The following is a 21,433-nucleotide window of genomic DNA, read 5'->3' on the forward strand; positions in this document are numbered from 1 at the left end:
GCCGTCAGCCATCGCGGCTGGGTGGAGTACATCGGGAATTACCTGCTCTGGAGACACCAGTTGACTACGTACCATAGTCATACTGGCTCCTGTGTCTCTCAGAGCCTCCCCTCTTTGGCCGTTGATGGTGACCCACTGCCCATACTTTGCGGTATTTGCGGGCACCTGGATCTTGGGAACCATCTCCCGTTCTCCCAGGGACACTAAAGTGACACCCGCCCACTCCCTTCCCTTAGTTAAGGGCATCTCCTCCCCGAGCACTACACTAGCTACTCCGGGGGTCTTTCCTCCAGTGGGAGGGGGTGGTCGTTTCAAGCACTTCGGATCTCCTTTATAGTGTCCAACGCCACCGCACTCATAGCAATGGACAACCCTTGGCTGCTGACTCTGGCCAGGATTAGGGTTTCTGGGTGGGTTAGCCCTAGGGGTGAATCCTGTTCCCTTCCCTTGGAAGTTATTTTGGGGGCCTTTGGAGAACTCCTTTTTCTTTTCCCCTCCCTCTTTCTTCTGGGGGGCGCCCTGTCCGGCCTTTTGAGTATCCCCTCCAGTCCCCCTTGTGGACACCCGGGTACTAGCCCAAATGTCCGCCTCCTCAGCAAGCTTCCGGGAACTGGTCAGCTTGCTATCCACCAGGTGTTGCCGCAGTTCAGGGAAACATTTCTCGAGCAGGTGTTCCTTCAGTACTAGGTCAAACAACCCCTCGTAGTTCCTCACTTCACTGCCCTGAATCCAACCTTCCAGTGCCTTCTTTGCATAGTCCAGGAAGTCCACCCAATTCTGTGTGCCCAGTTTGTGACTACCCCTGAACTTCTGTCTGTACTTTTCGGGTGTTAGTCCAAACTTCCTTATGAGCGCCAGTTTCATGGTGGGGTAGTGGGTCTGCTCATTCTCTTCGAGGGCCAATAAAGCATCCCTACCAGCGGGAGGCATGTACTTGTACAATCCCCCTCCCCAGTACTTCTCTGGAACCCCATGGGCCCTCAACGAGACCTCATAGGCCGCTAGCCACTTGGCGATATCATCACCCACCCCATAGCTAGCTACTATGTCCTTTGGCAGGTAGGGTTTAGGTTCCCTGGTGATCTCTTGGGTTTGGCTGCCACCATTAGGAACAGGTTGTGCCCAGATTCTCAGGATCTGAAGATCTATTTCTTTCAGTCGTAATTCATGGGCCATCCTCTGCTCCTCCTTCTCCTTCTCCAGCCTTGCTAAGTCCCATGTGAGCTGTCTTTTCTCCCTCCGGTCTGTTAACTCCACTTCAGACAAGCCACCGCTAGAGGCACTGCTGCCCTTCCTGGAAATGGTTCTGGGCCCCGCTGACAGGCTCCCCACCTCAGGTTGGTACATCTCAGCCCCCTCGGTGTCAGGCTCTCCATCCCTGTCTTCCTCCTCAGCCTTGCTTTCCCGTCGTGCCTCCCCCCAAGCCCTTAAGCTGGTTTGGAGTGCACCCTTCTTTGCTCCTGGGGGACAGTACACCCCCTCCCGCTGGCAAAACTCCCTGAGTTGGGCCACAGTGTACGTTTCTAGATTTTCTAGTACAAACTCCATCTCGCCCACTCAGGTTAGAGGACAGGTTTTGTGCAGTAACTATGCAGGGGGGTACCTTTAATAATACCTCCTCCCACCACCAGAGTAAATTTGGAAAAACAAAAACCCACAATTAGGAAGGCCGCTTTGAGAAAACTCCCGGTGTAGGCCTATGGACTACCCACAGTTATTGTTGAGTATACGTAGGCACAGCTCAATCCCACCACTGAACACCAATTAATGTTGGAAAACCACACTCCCACTCTGAAAGGGTGGTGGTGGTCTTCCGGACACACTGTGGTAGCTTGGCTCGAGTGGTCAGGAATCAGGCTCCGTGCTAAGCATACGACGTACCCAAACAATAACCATGCGTGCATCCGTTCCAAAAACGACTCTACACCGTAAAAATTAGGAAAATATCTGTTTATCTTCTTTTTCTCTTAGTTGCTGATTGGATAAATAAATAACAATCACAATATACAAACTTTTTAGATAGTGCAGGACAAATAAATACTGGCTTAATGATTCAATAATTAGGGGTGATCATAAATAATGAAGGCATAAATATAAGGGCAATACATACAGGCAATTAAATATTCTGAGGCAATAAATACTGTAAACCAATAAATATTGTGCATCAATAAATACTGTGGACCAATAAATACAGTGAAGCAATAAATAGGTTAAATACAATAAATACAGTGCCCCTAATAAATACTTAAAAGCTGACAGTGACACTCATAGAATCAGATCACTTTTAAATTCCTAAGGGCTGATTTGGCCCAGGCACAGCTTGTGGGGATGTGGAAGGCTTGAGGGTGTCTACTCCCTGGCTTGGACAAGGCTGAGGCCTAAACTGAGGTAGATCAAGGGGGGAATACCAGAGACCTGGCTCTCTCTCTCCACACAACCTCTCTAGATTAGTCCCAGCTCACCCCTGGCACAGTCAGGTTGGTTCCAGCACCTCCCTAGCCCCTTAGAGCAGTCTCTCAGGTCTCCACAGGGCCTTAGGCGCCCTCTACTCCACTTACTGCCCTTTTTCTGATGCTCCGACGCCGCTGGAGTCGTGTCGACGCCGTGAGGCGGTTCCGGTTCGATGTCGGCGGCCTCGGCACAATGTCAGTTCCTGACGACGCCGGTAGGCGGTTCCGGTTTCGATGTCGGCGGCCTCGGTTCGATCTCGACCTCCGATTCGATGGCGTCGGGCAGTCTTTACTCGATGTCGACTTCGGGCGGCTCCGGTCCGATGGCGACCTCGGATTCGATGACGTCGGCCGGCCTTGACTCGATGTCGACTTCCGGCGGCTCCGGAGTGCGATCCTCACTCCCGACCTCCGGTACACCTCACCTCGGTCTCCAACGACTCCGGAGGGCGGACTTCACTCCTCCGATGACGCCGCTCACTCGACCTCGGGTGACTTCCTCCTCGACCTCTGGTATTCCTCACGACCTCTGACGGCGCCCTCTCTCGACCTCTGGCGGCTCCGGGTACGACGTCCGCTTTCCAGTCGGCGCCGCTTCTCCACCTCGGGCTCCCGGTCTCAGGCTACTCGACGTCGGACTCCAGGGAAACCAGTTTCCAGGTCAGGATCTTGCTGTTCTCTGTTTCTAAGGCCTGTTCCTGCTGTCCAGGTCCTTAGGATGGTTTTTCTGGCTTCTTCCCACACAGGGCTCCAGGCTGGGCTCAGTCAGTAGGGACTAGTATCAAGGGTGGGTTTATGGACCCCACTCCAGGCACAAGTTTCCACCCCTGCTGCTTCACTCCTTCCTCCTTCAAGTTTCTGCTGCTCACTCTTCACCAGTCAGGTGCCAACTGCCAGCTCCAACTGCCAACTCTCTGTCTTAGCTTCCCAACATTCTAAACCGCCTCCAACTGTCACAGGGTTCTGGAATGTTCTGGAAGGTGCTGGTAGGTTCCAGTGGATGCTGGTGATGTCACAGGTGGCCACCATTTTGTGCTCCAGGCCCTCAGACAGAAGTTTCAGGGGTAGGTAAAATGGCTCCCTGAATCTGCAGCAACACTAAAAAGTCTGGTGGTTCCCAAAAAGGAAAAATTCAAACAGGGTTTGAGGCAAAAGTGGGACAAAATAAATAATGATGAGGAGGGACCACCCAAAGGGCTGACAGGTCTAACAATTACCCTCAAAGCAGCTGAGTCAGGCATTGTGCCACCCGTGCTTCATAAACTAGAGCCTGTTCAATCATATCCAAGATCCCTGAACCCCTCAAACCTGCTTTATTATTATTACTTTTTATTTTATAAATAGGGACTATTAACCAGGTTGCAGAACTATACAAGATTGATTCAGGTGTACATATAAGTGAGTAGCCAGAAAAATAAAACTCCCCCCTCACTTTGATCCATATCCCAAATAGAAATGAGCGAGCAATTGAGGGGAGCCAGCCAGCCAGCTTCTCAGGAGATATGTCTCCTTTAGAAAATTCTGAAATGTCCATCCCTTCCTCAAACCTTTAGTCTTTTTCGTTCTTTTTTCCCTTCTCTCAAACATTATTTCTGTCTTTTTTCAGCTTTCTTTCCTTCCCTTTTTCATGTTGATAATTTTTATCTATCAGCCTTCATTCTTCACTTATTTCCATCCTGTCTTTTTCATCCATCCACACTTCAGTCAGCCCTTACTTCCTTCTGTCCTTCGTTCCTTTTCCCTGTGATCCATCCAACAATCTGTTTCTTCCCTTCTTTCTTTTAGTACACGTATCATTCCTCACATCCTTCCATCTCACCATCTGTCCATTAATCTCTCATCGTCCCTCTCTTCCTCCTTCTATGTTCTCTTTACTAATTTATTCTCCCACTCTACAGAACGATCCCACTATCCTCTTGCAGTGGTTATTTATGTGATTTTGACTGGACACCAGCAGTATCTGAGCTAAAAACAAAAATATAAATATTTAATAATCTGAACTGATATGTAGCTCCCTGTCCCCTCTCAAGATGCTACTGTAGGGGGCTTTATTATGTCCCTGTGTACGTTGATGATGCCCAAATCTACCTCTGTCTGAGTGAGGAAACAGTAATACTGACATTACATCCTGTCTAAACCACATCTCTCACTGGATGAAGTACTTTCTTTGCTAGAATGGGAATTGATATTCTTTTAGAGGGTGACTGAAAAGAGGGATCATTTCCATTCTAGTGTCCCTCGTTTCAGGGGATAGCTACAGCTTGCTTACTTACAGTGTCAGAAATGTAGGTATACTCTCTTGAGGCATTACGCACGTCAGGCCTTCCAGGGTAGGTCATCTACATCATCCTTGGCTAATACCCAGGTTCTTTCAGCCCTCCAAAAGGCAGATGTAATTGAGGTTCCTCCTACTGCCTTTTTGAAAGGTTATCCCTAAAGCGTTTGCCTTCCTCCTGTAATTTTCGGTCTTCGTTTTTGCTGGTTTTAGGACTCTCTGCACTTTAGCACTGCTGACCGGTGCTAAAGTGCAAGTGCTCCCTGTGTAAATTGTATTGGTTTATCCAGAAGTCATTGAGGTTCCTCCTACTGTCTGTCACATTATTTACTAAGAAGATGGCAGTTTAATTCACAGCTGTTGGACCTGGCCTGTTTGAAAGGTTATCCCTAAAGCGTTTGCCTTTCCTCCTGTATTTTTCAGACTTTTTTTTTGCTGGTTTTAGGACTCTTTGCACTTTACCACTGCTGACCGGTGCTGAAGTGCAAGTGCTCCCTGTGTGAATTGTATTGGTTTATCCATGATTGGCTTATTTTATTTATTACCAAGTCCCTAGTAAAGTGCACCAGGTGTGGCCAGGGCCTGTAACTGAAATCTACTAGTGGGTTTGCAGCACTGATTGTGCCACCCACGAGTAGCCCTGCAAAAGCACTTCAGTGTTTGTTGTTGCAGTTTTACACTGCCATTTCGACCTGGCAAGTGCACCCACTTGCCCGACCCAAACCTTCCCTTTTACTTCATGTAAGTCACCCCTAAGGTAGGCCCAAGTCAGGTTGCAATGTATTTGAAAGGTAGAACATGTGTTGGTGTGTTTTACATGTCCTAATAGTGAAATATTGCTAATTTCGTTTTTCACTATTGCAAGGACTATCTCTCCCATAGGGTAACATGGGGATTGCCTTAGATTTGGAGTTTGGGGGTCTCTGAACTCACAATTTAAAAGTACATCTTTTGGTGAAGTTGGTTTTTAAATGGCGTGTTTGAAAATGCCACTTTTAGAAAGTGGGTATTTTCTTGCTTATCCATTCTGTGCCTCTGCCTGTCTTTTTGAATTCTCATCTGGGTTAGGATGACAGTTGGGCTCCTGTGCATTCACTCTAGACACTCACACAAAGGGAGTTGAGGTGTGTCCTGCCTATCCTGATGGGCATTCACCAGGCTGATGGGCCTTCCTGAACTAGAGTGGTGGGAGGAGTTGACACGGACACCTGAATAGGGCTGTGCCTGTCCTCACACAAAACTGTCCCCAACCCCTTGTAGTGAGTATGGAGCCAGGTTAGAGAAAGGCTGGGTCTTGTGCACTACAAAGACTTTCCATTGAAGTTTGCCTACTTCAAAGGCAGAAAGGGGTATAAGTATTGGACCTCTGACACTCCAAATTCAGAACACTTCTGGAATAAAGGACATTCTGCCAGGAAGAAGAGCTGGATGCTGTAGGAGGGAACACCACTCTGCCTGTTGCTTTGTTGTACTGGCCTGCTGCTTGCTGCTTCTATTCTGGGAGTGAAAGGACTGGACTCTGCTTTCTACATCCTGTTTTCAAGGTTCCCCAAGAGCGTGTGCGTGTCAGGGCCATCAAAGACGTCACCTACCAGTACCTGGGATCTTCTGCTGAGAGCCCTGACTCACCAAGTGGTGCCAAATCCAGTTCCTAGGCCCATGGAAGTGGAATCTGGTGATCTGAAGAGAAAATCCACGCATCGACTCATAAGGCCTGTTTTCTTGATGCAGCACCACTGCGCGGCTAAAGAAACAATGCATTGCCTACTTTACGGCTGAAAAATCACCACAGCCCGAGTACTGAGCACCGTGTCACTGAAATCCATGTCACCTGCTCCGACACAGCCCCTGCTTCGACACAGAAGAATCGATGCATCACCTACTCGTGGCTCTGAAATTGAAACAGCGCGTCTGGATTTTTGACGCATCTTCCCACGACGCCGTCTCTTCATCAACATTGCCCAGCAGTAAGGATCCAAGGCCGTGTGTCAGGAGATCAACGCATCATCTACCCTTCCAGTAAGAAACGGATGCATCACCTCCCTTTCCAGTAAGGAATGGATGCATAACGTCCCCTGACAGTAAGGAACCAACGCATCACCTTCCCTCGGAGTAAGGAACCGATGCATGGCTTTGCTTTTCCGGTGGCTCACCTCCCCTGCATCTGTTTCGTCTTTCAATTTTGACGCATTGAAGATAATTTGTGCTGAAAGAAATGCATCTATAGGTTTCTATGGACTGAACTTACTTAACCTTTGAAAAGTGATATCTTGACTTGTGTATGTTGGATGTTTTTTGTTTTGGTAATAAGCATGACTACTTGTGCCTAGCTACCAAGGGGGCAAGCAGGGGTTATCTTAGCAGTGTACTCCCTCACCCTGACTGGAGTAAGGGTTCCTATTTGGACTGGGTGCAAACCACTGTCAACTAGAGACCCCATTTCTAACAGCAGCTTTTCGTATTCAACAACATTTTATGCAGAACACTGCAGATTTTATTTTGCAGAGTTGGGCAGAACTATGCATAGATATATTTTAAAAAGTATGAATTTTGGAAACATCTTTAGAATTCTCAGAGGAGCGAAAGTAGCTCCACTCCCCTCTGTTGAGTAAAAGACCCCATAAAATATGAAGTTATGTGTTACGCTAATATGTAACATATTGTACTGCCTAGGTATTTTATTTTTAGCTAGTTCATTAAAAGAGATCACAATCTTGAATATTTGGAGAGCTAAGCCTTATATTCAAGATTTTGAGATTCCTTTGACGTCTGCATTCCTAGTGCAGAGGTTGGGGTATTTTGATTATGCACATTTTGCAGCCTTCGGCAAGGCTTTCCTTAATAGCATTTATAACTAGTTCGAATATGATTTACTTGTGCCCCCATCCGTTCATATTCCATTATGATTTATGTTTGTGAATATAGAGTAAAACATCATAGAGACATAGGGTCAGATGTATGACCCACCAATTTGCGACTCGCAAATTGGGATGCACAACAGTGTCTCAGACACTGTTTGCGATTCCTAATGGGGTCGCAAATTACATGCCTCATTAATATTAATGAGGCAGGCGCAATTTGCGACCCCATTAAGAATGGCTAGCACTCACAGGAATGGTGGCCTGCTGGGGCCAGCAGAGCACCATGTCTCTTTTAGTAAAGCAATTTTTTTTTAAATGCAGCCCGTTTTCTTTAAAGGAAAATAGAAGGCATTTAAAAAAAATTAATCTTTTCCGTTTCATTTTTTAAGGGCAGGCAATGGTCCCTTGGACCTGCCCTTAAAAAATATTTCTCACATACTCACAAAGGTGAAGGGGTCCCCTGGGGACCCCTTCCCGTTTGCAAGTGCTTTACCAGCTACTTGAAGTCGGTGGTAAACTGCAAGTGTTTTGCAGTCGCAAATGCGGTCGCAAAACAATAGTACATGGCATGGTGACTCGCTATTAGGAAGGGACGCCCCTATCTAATAGCAAGAGTCGCAAATGCTATTTTGGGAGTCAGTGACTCGCAAAATAGCATTTGTACATGCCATTACCCTTTTTGCGGTCGCAAACGGGAGGATCTCCTGTTTGTGGCCGCAAAAAAGGGTTGTATATCTGGCCCATAGCCTCCATCTTAGTGTGGGTTAGGTTTTCTGACATTTTGCTAAAATACTAGTCATGAGAAAGTAGGCTGTGTAAATCTGCAGTGCACCGTTTCATTATAAAATATATTTTGTCTATGCCCATTTACAGCTATTCCTGAGATAATATATTTTGCTCACATAAAGTAGTCACTCTGTTATTGATGCAGAAGACAATCTTCTGACCTTTCCGTCCATTTTGTGAACATACTAGAGTTTGGGCTGGACTGAAATATCAGTCCAGCAGGCAATACACCAATAACACATATTCTAGATCCCCAATACTCTGGCCAAATACTACACTGGCTTCATCGAGGAATTATATATATTAAATATGAACGTAATATCTCACCATGATTACACAGTGAGAAGCAAACCCCATTGTGCCACACTCTCCAACACAATTATACTTGCAAACTTCGAGCACAAACTAATCCCTATTAGGAGAAGTTCTTTTAGAGCAGCCTTTTCTAGTCTCTGGTACTTTCTAACCCATTAGTGTCTCTAATATTCAGTAAATAAAAAAGCTAAAACATTCCTCTTCTCTCACGCCTTTGACTTTTTTTTTTTTTACTTTTTCCAGAACTGCCTGACCCCAAACCATCTCCATTCCCAATACCACCAATCTCCTCGGCATCCCCTAAAGTGGACTCCTTTATTAAAATCGTTCAACAGGCAATACCCATATTTCCAATTCCCATATTTCCAATTCCCAAGGCAAATAGCCATTTTCCTAACCATTTATGTTTGAGTGCATATTTAAACATATTTATTTATAAATATTATATTTCTGCATTCAGTTTTTAGCATAATGTTTACTAGATCACCCTGTTTTGAAAAGGGTACACGTTTTCTGTCCCAGGTCAGGAGTGGTCACATTTACACTATGCAGGCCATTTAGGGGCACTTGCCATTTGTTCACGCTGTTAAAATATGTGCATACTCCATGTGAGATGCTTTGTGGCTCCTTTACTGTTTAATATATATAGCACGTAATTAGATGTCAGTTTAAACACCCTTAAAGTTGATGGCCTACAACTGAGAAAGGAGTCAGACCCATTTTTTTATACAGATGATGCTTGTGTCCATACTCCATATGGTCTTGGTAAATTGTTGGCTGATTGGAGACCTCCAGTAAAGCCAACAAGTTGGTGATTAGTGTTCCCATATGTAAAGTACTGGTGGTAGTAAAAATAACCTATTCAGAAGACAGAGGCTTTTAGTGGGTAAGAAATTGAATCCAGTCAAAATCTTTGACTCCCTGGGTATACTTTTTCAATGGATTTTCAATTCTCAACATTGCTTGTCAGTATCTACTGGAGTCATTAAAACATTCAGCAAGAGAGTCAGTGGATGTACTATCACTGCTGCTGTTAATGTTTACACAGCCATATCCCTTTCTGGTGCTTTATATTGGACAGTGTCATTGGTCAATGGAAGGGTTGAGCTTTAGCAACCACTAGGGAATACATTTCTGATATATTTATTTCCATCGGCTATGCCAAACTGTTTCTTTACAGGGAGCTTAGCCTCAACTGAATCAAATGCATGTCTAAATGAAACCCCTTAATGTACTGCATGAGATTATGACCAATCTTGATGGCCTCAGTAGAGGCTGGCAGGGAATGAGGGTGGAGGGACCGGAGGGGGGGTGGGAGACAAAATAAAAAGCACTTACCTCTTCCACAGGCCGCGTCTCTCCACCCCTTCGTCGGCGAGTCCAGAAAGTACCCAGGCTCCCCACAGCCAATTACAAGGCTGCAATGCAGCGTTGTGATTGGTCTGAGCGCAGTGGATAGGCGCTCCGATGGGGACTGGGGGCCTTGGCATGTTCCCCACCAGGCTGTGTAATGCAACCCGATGGGGAAAATTCAAAGTGCGCATGACTGTTTGGACAGGCCAAGCAGGTATGACCACCTCAAGTGTGAAAACCACTCCTCCCCCTGTGCCTCCAGCCTCCCTCCACCCTAATCCAGCCCAAACCAGTGAAAAATAAAATATAATAACTACGTTATTATTATTTTATTTTCTCCTGCTCAAAGAGCAGTAGGGTGACGCTCCTCCGCCTTAGAGGAGGAGCCGCCCCTGCTCATTTATAGATATTGTCAGGGACTTACTATACTGGACAGGAGAAGAATATTTGCCCTGGTTTAGGTATGTGAAGGGGCTGTGCTATACGTTTAAAATGCCTTGAACTTAGCACACCTTGGATGAATGAGTGAATGCTGATCTCAGGGCATTGCAACAACAGTACGGGGCACAAGTCGAAAAAAAGGATTTTGAGACAAACTTATTTAGAAAGAAGATCTAGGCTCATTTGCATTTAAAAGCTGTGCTAAATCATAAGCCTCATCTGTATAAGACGTACATTGCTCAACGACTTGGCTCGTATACATTTGTGTGTTTTTACTTGTGCTGATGGACTTATAGAAACAATCTACCTTTTGCCTTTCTGTCCTAATCACAGACGACTAAGCAGGCATTGGTTATTCCCTGTTTTCAGAAATAACAAGAAAAGATTTGTGTCTCCTGCTCTTTAAACGTGTCAGTCCACTGACAATGAGGTGACATTTAATCAATGCGCTTTGTAGGTTAGGAGGGGTTACCTGAGAATCTAACTAGTTTGACAACCCCTATAAGAATATCCATTTGTTTTCTGATGACGTATGTATACATTTGGACAGGTGTTCTATCTTTTTGCATTTTATCCTTTGCTGCTAAATCACAATGGACGCTAACGCTTTAAAATAGATATTTGCAAGAATAATTTGTCTATACAAAGTTGTTTTTATTACATTTGTTATGCATGCATTTTGTATTAGTGTTTAACGGATGATGTTTATACAAATAAACACATTGATATTTTGGCTGAGTGAACTACTCTGGAATATTAATATCAAAAACATTAACAAATAAATAAATACATTCACCTGGTGTGTGCATTATGGCACATGAAGGGTCAGAGGAAACATATGGGTTGTTAGGCTGCTCTGTCCTTTCCAGACTGTTATGGTATGTTAAACAAGGCTTGTATAGCGCATAACTGCGCCTGCAACTGGGCTTCCCATCACTAAACCAAGAGCACATGGTACTAGTGGAATACTCTCACTGAGAGGAAGCGATCTGATGATGGCGAAGCTAAGCAGAAACGGGCCATGTCTTAGAGCGTCGTCCTGCATTTTCCCTCTTGATCCAAGGGACAATGGCTAAGTTGAGGTCAGCCGAGCAGACAAGCCTGGATCTATCTATCAAGTTATCTGTGGGGATTTGTAAAGTGCAACAGCTGCTCAATGACTGTCCCGCCACTGCCAGCAAATATGGTGAAAGTAGTCTGGCAAGGATGTGAGCTCCTTGGGAGTGAAGGATCTGATGGGAAAATCACAGGGTTGTGAAATGTAGACGTAGGGAGCCAGTAGAACTTCTGGAGGAGCCCGGAGGCTAACAATGTTTTGGAAAGGAGAGTAGCAGCCCAGCTGCAACATTTTGAGTGATCTGGAGTCTTTTTGTGACTGATTTGTTGGCGCCTAGGTAAAGGACATTACCTTAGTCCAGGTGAGACAGAATTCATGATTAGATAATAGCCTACCTAGTTTGGGGTTTGAAAAAGCCATTGCTAGGTTTGTGGCTTCTTAAGAGACTGAAGCAGGTACCTACCAGTGATTTGGCTTGGGCCTCGAAAAAGAGAGTATTGTCTATTCATACACCCAAGTTCTTTATGACCGGTTTGGGCTTGGGAGGGGGTCCAAGGGTTACCGGCCACCAGGTGTGAGTGTGTTTTCCAAGCAGGAGGATTTCAGTTTTGTTAGCGTTTAGCTTTAAGAAATAGTTATTCATCCACTTTTCAACAGCAAGCATCCCTTTCTGAAAGTTGGCCGTGTCTTGAGTTGCTTTAGCAGAAAGTGAAAGAATAAGCTGGGTATCTTCCACGTATGATACCAGTGAGAGCCCAAAGGATTTCACCACCTGCGCTAGAGGTTGAACATAATTTAATTTTATTTTTTATTGGCATTTCAAATTTATACAATATACAAACCAACTAAACATAAACTCACAGACTGTAGCATAACCACATTAGTCTTACAGTGTAGACCGTTCCTGCAGACGACCAGCACGTCACATGTACCTCAGGTGTCGCACACAATCTAATTAATCCATTGTACAGATTTGTAGATAGTCAGTTAGGTATGTCCAATAGTTCATGGATTTAGTTCCAGTGGGTAGTTCCTCCATATACGTGTGGAGCATGTCCTTACAGTATGTCAGGTCACGAAGCCATTGTCGCAACGTAGGAGACGTCCTACCATCCCAGCACAAGGAGATTCTACGTTTAGCCATCAACAAAGCCACAACACAAAATGTACGTTTACGAGCCCGCATGTTTTGAACAAGACCCAACAGACATGTGCGAATAGTACAATCAACATCTCCACCCATCATTTTCCCCAGTGTCGTAGTAACATGATGCCAGTACTCATGCACCTCAGCACAATCCCATGCCAGGTGCAGAAAATCAGCACCATCTGCCTTACAGGTTGAACATAATTGTTGAATAATTGCTTTGTATGGAAAGAGCACCAGGAATGGAGTTGAAATTGCAAATTTAGTCCATATTTTATTTGTTATTTGTAAATGGATTAAAATCAGCCATCGCGTTTCATTCTTATTACATTAAGAACTTCATTAGGGCGTTATATATTGAGTAGAGTATTCACAAATCAAAGAAGAAAGCATTCATGGTGTTTCGCCAGGATAATCACCCCCCTGTCAGGGTTTCAGATAAATCAATTCCCAATCGATAATCTCCTATTTCGGGGTTCCCAGCCCAGGCATGGCTACCATCCATACAAAGCAATTTGTCTCCTCTGGATTCCAGTGGCGCCGAACAACGGCCAGGGCCGGAAGTGGATGCATGGGACTATATAATACATTCCGACTGGGATTGGTGTGCTGAACCTGTGGTCAGCCGTTGGGAGCTTTTGTGTATAATAATTATTGAATAAGGTCAGGCTCAACAAGGAGCCCTGGGGGACACCATGTTGCAAAAATTGTTGGTGAGATGAACACAGGGGAGGAACTACTTGAAAGGAATGCTCACTTGATAAGGAGGTGAACTCGGTCAGGGCTGACCTTCATATCCCTATATCATGTCATCTTTGCAGAAGCACCTTATGTGCCACCGTGTCAAACACAGTGCAGAATCAGGGCCAATGATCTTCCTTCATCCAAGTGACTGCAAAGTGTCTCTTGACACCACTAGGAGTGCAGATTCTGTGCAATGAGAAGGCCTGAAAACATTTTGGGAGCTGTCCAAAATGTGCTTCTCCTCCACTTTAGCTAAAAAGAAAGGTAGGAGAAAGATGGGATGGTAGTTTTCTGGCTTGGCTTGGTCATGGAAAGGTTTCTTTAACAAGGGGGATAGTTTGGCGAGCTTCCAGGTGCAGGCACCGTAGCAGAAGTCAGTGAGAGCATAATGTTTTTTTAAAAGAATGGGAAGTAGAAGATCTTGGAGTCTTAGGATAAGGTCGGGTCTAATAGGGTCACTGGGAGAGACAGATTTGACTTGATTACAGAGGGACTGTACAGAGGCAGAGTTGAGTAGGAGAAATGCATTCAGTTCAGGCCTGGGGTCTAGGGCCTCCAGCATACAGGCGCTTCCTGGCAAAGTAGGAATAGTGCTTGAAGAAAAGTGCGACTAGACGTCCTTGATTTTTCCAATTGAATAATCAGCTAGTTTGCCACAGCTGTTAGAAGCCTCAATAGGCTCAGCCGCTAGAGCTAGTTTCATTAAGCTATTGACTAAAGTAAAATTGTCTTTAGCGCGATTCTTGCTAGAACTTAGCCCCGGCTTTCTTGATCATTTTGTGGTAAGATTTTAAAACTGTCCTATACAGTACTTTGGCAGGAATATCATAGGTTTTCCTCCAGGCCTGTTCAAGCACATTACTGCGTTTTTATTTTCAGCAACAAGAGTCTCATTAAAGCATAGGACGAAGGTTTAGTTTTGACCGGACCATGATGATCAGGGGTAAAGACGTCAAGAGCTGAAATAAGCCAGGTCTTTACCTTATGTACGGCAGCCTTCATGTTGGAGTCTGAGGACGATTGGCCTGAATATAATTTCCAAATTTCTGCAGATCCAGTTTCTGTCATTGTCTTTTCAGAATAGTGTTGGTAGCTGAGGTGCATTCCTGGAGGGTGATATTAATAGTCATGGGGACCATACAATGGTCAGTCCAGGACATGAGCCATGGGGTGGAAACACGTAAGTGCAAGTTCGAGAACAAGGAGTCGAGAAGGTGGTCGGCAAAGTGTGTAGCTCTTACAACTAATTGGGACAGTTGCATGGCTGCAACATCGTCCAGAAACTTGGTAACTTCGCTGTCCTGATCTTACTCAAAGTGCAGATTCAAATAATATTGAAATATTTGTATGTTTTATAACTAGTGGGGCAAGGCAGTCTGTGAGTGCTTCTCTAAATGCTGTGGACGGGCCCGGGGGACGGTAAATTAGCAGCCCGGTGAAAGTGAAGTTGTTGTTTAGGGAGATTTTGAAATGGGCCATTTCAGAGTCTTGGGTTGTGCACAGGGCTAGACAACAACCTGTAGCCGCTTTGTACACAATGGGTATGCAACCTCCTCAGCCAACGGAGGAAATGCTAATGCCGGCTCTACTAATGTGGACTGCCCTAGCCAAGTTTCAGTAAGAAACAATACATCAGGTAGGTGATCTTGGATAAAATCAGAGAAAATAGTCACCTAAAGAATGGCAGTTGACGCTGAATAATTTAAAGGAGGTGGGGGATTTCATGTTTGTTGGTTGATGCAGCATTTGTTTGGCTCAAAACTGTAATTGTTGCACCTAAATGCTTCCTCCATTATAGCCCAAGAGTACAAATAGTTGTTGTGTGGGGCTTGCTTTAGGAGCGAAGCATGGATGCGAGTAGACTGTCTTATTTTGGGAGGGAGGGGCAGGTTTCCTAGCACTGTCCAGGCACGGACGGGCTTGCCTTTGGCACGTCTTTGAAGCGGCACGTCCGTGCATCAGAGCTCTTTATAAGCTCGATGCCTCTATTGGGGTTTGGCATGTGACAGCCAACTAGACTGCTGACTGGAAAATTAGTGGCAGTCCACCTAAGATTCCCAAACGCCCCTGCTGTTCAAAAGGACGAAGTGCAAATACAGGTCAGTTTTACAGTTAAGACAAATTCAGTCATTTAAAAAACAAATTGAATCTTTTTAAAACACAGCCGGCTTTCCTAAATTCCCCAATTCTTAGTGCAAAACAAAGTCAGTTGCAAAAATCAGAGCTCAATTTTAAAAGATGAAGTGGTTTAGCTTATATCTGAGCAATACAAGGAAAGGTTTTCTAAGATAGAGGGGGGGGGGGAGGGAGAGCTGAAATGTCAAAGTTATAGAGCTATGGTTGCTGAACACAATTTGATGTTGTCTAACCCAGGCCAGCAATTGTTCTGTCCAGTAATGAAATAGATTATGTGGGCTCGGCTTTGTTTCTGGTGAGAGTAAAGTTGTATATCACAGCTTGCAAATCCACTACACAACAAGTGAAATTCAGCTTGTGCCTCATATGAGAACCTTAATAATTATGACTTTGGCAAAGAAGATAAAAGGTCTTCAACTGTCAATGAAAAAGAAAAAGAAGTGTCTGGACAAGTGCAACTGACACCTACAGTGTATAAGATATTTGCTACTGGGGATACTATTCATTCTCAATTATCATTTCACTTGAGATTTGCTTTACAATTTACAGACGCCTACTACTCCTCACAAAACAATGTGTTCTCTGAGCTCACTAGTGATACAACCAGGCCCTTTGAAATTTGAAATGTTGAGCAATTTTGTCAGAGAGTGCTTAATATCTTAGCAATGTTAAGAAACTTTTGATGGGTTGAACTCTTTGTACCTTACAGTAATTCATGTTTCATGTCTTTGAAGGTATGTTACTACATGGGTGTTGATGCCATGCAAGAACAGTTTCTGGTGGATGAAAATGCACTGAACGATGCACTGGTGTTTTTTGCTAAAGCTTTGGAATTTGATCCTGGAGACACCTTACCTGAAATTCAGCTCCTCCGAGGAAAGTGCTTGAGAGTTAAAAGTGAGGAACTTAATGCAATCGAGTGCTTCAAGCGGGCAATAGAACTGGACGACATTGGGTCCTCGCACACGGAGAGCTTTCGGTGTCTAATGGAAACTCTTCTCACTGTGTTTAGTCAGAAAAGGATGACAGCCGGGACTCTGATAAAAGAGGTTGACGTCTGGGTGAAGAAGGCAGAGGAGAAGTACCCCATTGTGCGTGTCCGTCAGGAGCTACAAGTGGTTTGTCGGAATCATACTGTGGAGATTGTTGAACTTTCCAAAGCAATGATTGCCATGGGGAAAATGGACCTAGTGAAACTCTTGCTGGACACAATGAAAACTGACTTCAGAAAGCGCAGGCTAAGTGATCGAGCAGCATCCTTTTAGAAATTAGTGTGGAACCCAAATATCAAAATATGAAATTTTATTATTGCATTAAAAACCAAAGATTTTGTTGTTTCAAGCGTTCTTAGATGGTTGAATCAAAAACAACAATACAAAGAAAATACCTTTCATCCAATGTTTTTCACTTTCAGCATGTGCTTCAACTTGTTAAGGTGGGTGATTCAATTATAAAGTGGCTGTGATTGAATGAAGAACTGACACAGTCCAGCTATGACTCTAGCTCCCCATGTCAGCGGAGGTCCATTCCTTAATAGGACAAAGCCTTGCCACCCGTGATTTCATAAACAGACTTCCAAATGGAGCAGGATTTTTCTTTCTGACCTTGCATCTACTACCTGGTCACTGCATATATCATCTGTGTTCAATATAATCTTACAATAAACCAGGAATTTCTTATTGTATACTACTGCATACAAAATTAAATTACAATTTGCTTTTCTTCTCCTTCCTCTTACCACACAAATTATATTCAAATTTCTCCAAGTTATCTGGTGGAGCCTTGGGTGTGCATTATTTAATATTTGCCCAAGAGGTAAACTATTCGAAAACATTGACAAAGTTTCCACTTGTATGCACAAAATACACCTTAATATAAGATCTGCTGCCCCCTCTTTTGGCAGTGCTATGGGTTTTGGGAAGTAGGGGAGTGAAAGGGTATTCCCCCCTATCCAATGAGTGGACACCAAAACAAAGCTTCTAAAACAGTTGTGGTATCCATCATTTTCTGTCTGGGATCACTTCTTCTGCAATGTATTGCAACTCTCTGCATACAAATGTGGGGCAACCTGCAGTATATTGATGCACTGAAGAAAATCACAAACTGCCTTCATGCTCCGAATCAACAGCAGTTGAGTCGCTGCTTCGGGACAGGGAATGCCTTAGGAGAGAAAGAGGCCAAAGGAAAAATAATGTGTGCCCTCTACTCGTCCCAATTTTCTCAATTTGGAGGTTTAAAAAATATGGTGAACATATGCATCCACTCTGGATGGCTCTGGCAACCTGCCACTACGATTCTATTACTTAAGCTGCCCTCAGTGTAAGACAGTGCCTGTGCTGCTCAGCTAGTTCAACCATATCATTGCCTTCAGCACAAATTACATTTTCTCTGATTTTTTGTGTCTCCTCTGATTTTGCACATTATGGGCATTGGGATTTTCCTTTCTCTATTTTTTTACAGTCTGCCTTTAAAGGGTGCAAGGATGGATTGTGGAATGCATCGTCACATGGCTGGCTGTCAAAAAACATGCATATATGCGTTGGGGACATTAATACCAGTCAGTGTCTGCTGGTTTTATGTGCAAATCACAGAGAAGAAATAAATGCTGCTCTCTTTTTGAACAGACTGTGGTACTTGTTCTAGTTTCCGGAGAAAAGCTTTATAGTAGAAGAACTCTAGACCAATTAAGATAGTGGGGTATGAAAGTAATGATGGGTGTAAGAAGTGCATATTATCTGTTTCAGGTTGTTATTACAGCTCGGATCAAATAGCTTCACCCAAAAGATTACTTCCTCTTGGCTGCAATCTGAAAGGTAGAGTGACTATATGTTAGTACTGGATCGCCTATATATTCCAAACACACTTCTTTGCGGCCCGGTTCACCAGTTTCTTTGGGGCTCCTGCATGCCAATGTGAAACAAAGAGCCGAGGTGGACACCTAGTTTGTCTTTATATGCTTCTATCCTCTTGGCACTGCACTGATCCCAGCGCGATCAGCTTCACATTCAATCGCAAATCTGTGTTTTACAAACAACCATCTTTTCTTAAGAAACTGGGCCAAAGCCACTAATGTGAAAGGTGTAGAATTTACTGATGCCAAGTTTCCCAGAGTTAAGCAATTGTATGTTCCTCAAGATATTTAAGAAAAGATCCTCCATCTACCATTGTTTAGGAATTGCCTTGTAGGTCTTTCATACTCTGCTTAGACTAACCTTTTTTTTTAAATTTACTTTTTACAGTTTTTGTATTTATTTATTTAGTTTGCTAACACAAATATCTTGTTGTAATCTCTGTATTTTTGAATAGTCCTCTGAAGCTGCCACTGATAGAAAGCACACAGCGCTCTAGACCCCCCCCCCCTCCCAAAAAAGGACCAGGCTCAGATAGCACTAGGGCCCAGCCCGTCAAGCCTCTAAATGGTAACATCGAACCAGGTTTTCAGTAGCTCCACAACCAATATTTAGGAGGTAAATGGACATAACCAATTACAGTGGAGACCATTTCAATGCCTGCTTGCCTGAATGGGTGTTATCATATGGAGGTGCAGTAGGCCCAGCCCTAGATACCAGTAATATAATAGGCAGAGTACAGAAGACCACCCCTAAAGGATTACAACTTCAAGCTGTAACACTTTCGGTTGGGGAACTTTAATCCAGCTTAGCTGAGAGGAAACCAAGGATTATGCACTCTTATCACTAGGTACATGTTGAACAGAAAGGCACCCTAATTTTTTTTTTTTAATAAACATATGCACTGCTTGCCGCAATATTTACATAACACACCAGGGTGACCTCTCAAGCAGCACGAGTAAACCTAGCTCTTTCATTTAGTTTTTTTATTAAAAAAATAAATAAATAAGGAAGGAGTTCCAATCTGGATTTTAGCTCAACCTATGTCGCCTTAGCAGAATGCCTCTGCTTTTAGTGTGAAGCGGCACATTGTTTTTGTGTTCCACCCAATTTGCCTCCCTGTCTTCTGTTTAATCTTTAAACAAAGGTCTGAGCAATGGTAGTATCTTGGAGAACTCCCCTTCCCTCTTGCTCAGAGTATTGGGAATTGGTGTCTTGATGCGGGTTCCCATTGTCTTCGATGAGGACGACGTTGTTGGAATCAAACCTTGGTGTCATTCTGGAGCCTAGCATATTATGGCCCACAATGAGCGCTTTTTTCTTCTGCCCCTTTATGGCCAGTAAGATCATGTCTCCTACTTTTCCGATTCCATTCTTGTTGTACACATGGATGCACTTTAGTGGTCGGTGGTAGGGGGTGTTGCCAAGGGAGCTATTGTCAACCACGCGAACACCAGTCATCTTCTGAATGGCACTGCAGGATGCGGTGATGCTTAATGTGCGTTGACAGAGAGCACTGCTTACTGTGCGACTCAAGAGCGCACTCGCACTTCTCTGGAGTAAAGCCATGGCTGTCCCTCTTTCTTTTCCCCGATAAGGTAGTACCGTGGTTATCTCTGCTGTACGGACCGGTCACCCTGACATGTTGTGCTACTTCCGGAGAACAAACGGTTCCTTCCTTAGACTAACCTTAAGACACAAACATTGACATATTAAATTCTATTAGCTATAAAAAGGTTGCAAGTTAACACCAAAGAATGTATTCATATTTCTTCTCTTGCCTCTCTGTTTACCCATTACGGCTTTTCTACTCCGTTGTAGACAAATGTATCTTGCATGCAGGGAGCAAACAAGCACATTTGGATTAGCATGTTGATCTAAATCGCTTCTTTACCCAGTTTGTCTATATTATCTACTCTCCTGACCTTATCTCATCTTCGTTGGAAGTCTCCCAGATTGTTTGGGCTTGAATCAAAGCAAGGCCACCATGATTTCTAACAGGATCCTCCATCTCTATTCCCTCACCAGACATCCCATTTTCGTCTATTATTGTAATGCGGGTCTGTTTTTATCTTCTTTTTCTTTTATGGCGCTCCTTATCCCCAACTAGAATGTTTGAGTGCTTTTTACTAAACAGGTAATCGTAATGAATGGTTACAAGCATATCATCCAATCAAGAGAGGGGGGAGTTAGAAGAGATAGTTATCCATTCATCTTCCAAAGCATATGTCATAAATCAGGGGGGAATGGATCACTTGTAACCAAAAGTGGAGGTTCGTAAATCTGGAATTGAAAATATTAACACCTAGATAGGTGTTAATGAGAACCCTCAATAGCGTATTTTTTGAGTGGTATGGGCGGTTCTTGGCGGTTTATCTTGATTCTCCGCCTTATAAATACGCATCAGCATTATCATTGGGTCTCTTTTGTCATGCTGCCTCCACCTGGAGGGAACCACTGCTTCTTGGTAGTGATCAGTAATAATTGTGCAAAAGTGATAATAGTGAGGTTAAAAGTGTCGTACCCACACTGCCTTGAAGAAATGACAATTTATTCTGGTGGGCGTGTGGGGAGACTGTTAAAAAAGAGAGGTGGTGCTGAAGGTTAGGTTATGTAACCAAAGCACTGTAGGTGTCCATATCAAAAGGTCGACATGTTTCTGCCCATTCAGTGCCCCAGGAGGGGGTCGTGGGGCATTCTTCAGGACCTGTTAGTGGTGTGAGCTGTTGTTGTACAGTTCAAGCAATTGAAAAAATGCTGTCTTCAAACAATGTGATAGATAGCTACGTCTCAGAAATATTGTTACCTGTGGAGAAATGAAAATGAAACCTAAGAGACAATCAATGAAAAGAAACCCCCAATTTTTGGGTGGCAGTGGGCTAAAAAAGACAAGTGAGTTAAAACAATGAACAAGCAAAAAATGGCAATTCTTATTGATACTGTTAAGCAACTTATATAATGGCAAATCTCTGATATACTGTGGGATTGTAGTAGCCAAGGAAAGATATATCTAAGTGAG

The 21,433-nt window shown here is 44.0% G+C and overlaps 1 protein-coding gene and 1 pseudogene across 1 annotated transcript in view; one reads left to right on the forward strand and one right to left on the reverse strand.

Annotated features, from left to right (window-relative positions):
- The window catches only part of TTC22 (tetratricopeptide repeat domain 22), a 222,604-nt gene extending 204,418 nt beyond the window's left edge, over positions 1–18,186 (forward strand). Inside the window, exon 7 of the mRNA XM_085602535.1 lies at positions 16,300–18,186. Within this exon, the coding sequence (XP_085458661.1) occupies positions 16,300–16,830 (531 nt within the window). The 3' untranslated portion in view covers positions 16,831–18,186. The remainder of the gene's footprint in view (positions 1–16,299) is intronic.
- A 1,358-nt stretch (positions 18,187–19,544) lies between these two features.
- On the reverse strand, positions 19,545–19,983 carry LOC146834922 (large ribosomal subunit protein uL14m pseudogene; annotated as a pseudogene).
- Positions 19,984–21,433: the final 1,450 nt, after the last annotated feature.

This window comes from Triturus cristatus, chromosome 4_2 (genome assembly GCF_964204655.1).
Source record: "Triturus cristatus chromosome 4_2, aTriCri1.1, whole genome shotgun sequence".
Taxonomy (NCBI): Eukaryota; Metazoa; Chordata; class Amphibia; order Caudata; family Salamandridae; genus Triturus; species Triturus cristatus.